Source organism: Vombatus ursinus, unplaced genomic scaffold, assembly GCF_900497805.2.
Source record: "Vombatus ursinus unplaced genomic scaffold, bare-nosed wombat genome assembly UNPS02015060.1, whole genome shotgun sequence".
NCBI classification, from domain to species: Eukaryota; Metazoa; Chordata; class Mammalia; order Diprotodontia; family Vombatidae; genus Vombatus; species Vombatus ursinus.
In genome coordinates this window covers 3,484-5,806 of record NW_020954838.1, presented here as the reverse complement: position 1 = coordinate 5,806, position 2,323 = coordinate 3,484, and the positions used below count along the sequence as shown (strand labels likewise).

The 2,323-nt window shown below is 53.6% G+C and overlaps 1 protein-coding gene across 1 annotated transcript in view; it reads right to left on the bottom strand.

Moving 5' to 3' along the window:
- The window catches only part of MON1B (MON1 homolog B, secretory trafficking associated), a 5,302-nt gene that overhangs the window by 1,207 nt on the left and 1,772 nt on the right, over positions 1–2,323 (bottom strand). The window contains exons 6-7 of the mRNA XM_027846095.1: positions 787–1,594; positions 509–656 (exon numbers count right to left, since the gene is read on the bottom strand). Coding sequence (XP_027701896.1) covers positions 509–656; positions 787–1,594 — 956 coding nt within the window. The remainder of the gene's footprint in view (positions 1–508; positions 657–786; positions 1,595–2,323) is intronic.

The following is a 2,323-nucleotide window of genomic DNA, read 5'->3' as shown; positions in this document are numbered from 1 at the left end:
GGGCATCGTCAGCTCCCGTTTTCTGAGCAGCCCTGCCCATCTATAACACCAGCTATTCTGAGTGTCAGAGCTTTCCCTGGGCAGTGAACAGAGCACTTCCTTGGACGCGAAGTTTGAGGCCTTTCAATCTGACTTTAAAACATGACTCATATTAAAAAGTAAAGGGATAGAATTTTTATTACTAAATACCCTTCCAGCTCTGAGTCCTCTACTAGACCATTGGCTACCTAACCCTCTCCAGTGCCCTGAGCAATGCACCAGTGTGGTGCTTTCCAGAATCTCCAGACTCCTTCCCTCCCTCCCTCCCTCCCTCCCTCCCCCTGGAGCAGTCTTCGAGTCTGTGCAAAGGGCTCTGGGTACCATCAAAGCTTGATGTTTGCATAATTTGAATGCTGTGAACCCCAGAAAGTCAGAGAGCAGTGAAACCTTATCCTTTTTTGGGGTTTCTGGTTCTTTCAAACTTGCTCTGGAATTCGTCAGCTAAAGCCACTTGATGATTCCAGCTCACCCAAGCAAGCAGGGTCTCTTTCTCAGCCACGTGGTAAATGAGCCGAAGGGGTCTGGATGGGGAATGTAGCCTCCCGTGCAGGTGATAGTAGAGGTCGAAGAGCCTCTGGCGTTCACACTCGCTGGCATATGGGCCCTCCATCTCTGGGCTGGTGGGGGATGGGGGGTAGAAGGGACAGTCAAAAGGGATCCTTTGCCCCTCTGTCCTCTTCCCTCCTCCACCTCCCTCCTCCAACTCCCTCCAGGAAGCCCTCCCAGAATCGATGACCCGACAGTCACCTGGTGAACTGTGGTAGCTGTCGATAGTTGTCAGGGATGTCAAAAGGCTTGTAGAGGAAGTGCCGCAGGTCAGGGGCACCAACTGCACTGACTCCATAGGAGGGCAACCCTACTCCACCACCAGCCAGAACCCGAGAGGCCCCCAGGGCCTGCAGGCCCTCTTCAACTATCCGCTTACAGCCAGCCAGGGCATGGAAGGCCTCGCGGTCAGTTGAGAGAAGCACAAGGCAGATAGCATAGTCGGTGTTGTCACCCAGGTAGCTGACGTAAGCATAAAAGAAGCCATCGGGGTTGAATCGGGGCAGGCAGACTGGAGCCCAGACCTCCCCGGCCCGGAAGGCAGAAGATGCTCCCACCAAGTTCAAGAGCAGGTGGAGATCAGCTGGGTCAAGGCGGCAGTCTTCCAGGACAGCCCTCTCCTGTGCCGCTGTGACCAAGTGGCGGCCAGCAGCCAGGATGGAGAAGGCCAGACTGGGTGCTGTGGCCCGCTGCAGAAGGGCACCTAGGCTATCCCGGAATGGGGCAGGCAGGGGCAGGCAACGCACAGCACCCAGCAGGAAGCCTGGCTCCCGCTCAGCCCCATCCAGCAGGCTGTCAAGGATTCGCTCAGAGCCAGCCAGCAGCCTTCGTAAGTCATAGCTCCTCTGACGCTCAAACACTCGGGCCACACCAGCCCGAGTTAGCACACTCACAATCTGGGCATGTACTCCTAGGAGCTCACGCCGAAGCTGCGCTGCTGACTGTGGGGTCCTGGACACTGCAACCAGCACTAGTGGGCCCTGCTGCAAGAAGACCAATGTTCGATCATCTGTCATGGAGGAAGGAGAAGCAAATGAAGAAGATGAGGGGATGGGCCCTCATCAGGACAAACACACAAGTCTCTTCGTTCTCTCCCCAGCTAGTTAACCCTGTGCCAGCTCCTGACATTCAAACCTCTGGCTCTGTCAGTGACTCACTGCATGACCATGGGCAAGTTCTTTCTTTTTGCTGGGCCTGCTGCCTTGTTGGAAAAATGTAGGGATGATCTTTGTACCTCCTTCCGGCGTCTCATATATGGTTGTCTGAGTTGGAAGTCCCTACTATACTTACGAGCTTAGATCCTGCTCTAAGATGAGTCTCTTATGGAAATGGAATTCAGAGTAGCTTTAGGAGACAGCCTAATGTGATAGAAAAAGCTGGACTGGAGGTCAGTGTACTTGGGTTCAAATCTGTTCCCAATTCAGCTGCTTACTATTTGTGTGACTCTGGGCACATCATTCATACTTCTTGAGGCCTTTTTCATCAGTCAAATGAAGGGGTTGGCCTAGATGGTCCACGATGTCTTTCCAGCTTGAAATCTATGCTTCAGAAGGAAAGGGTGGGAGCAAAAGCCTTTTGACAAATCCCTTCCAGCTATGATTCCACAACCCTGGATGATACCACCTTGGGCCTCTTTGGGCTTTGCTAGGAAGAAAGGGGGGTGGAGCTTGAGTGAGGCAACAGGGGTGTGTGTGTGTGTGTGTGTGTGTGTGTGTGTGTGTGTGTGTGTGTGTGTGTG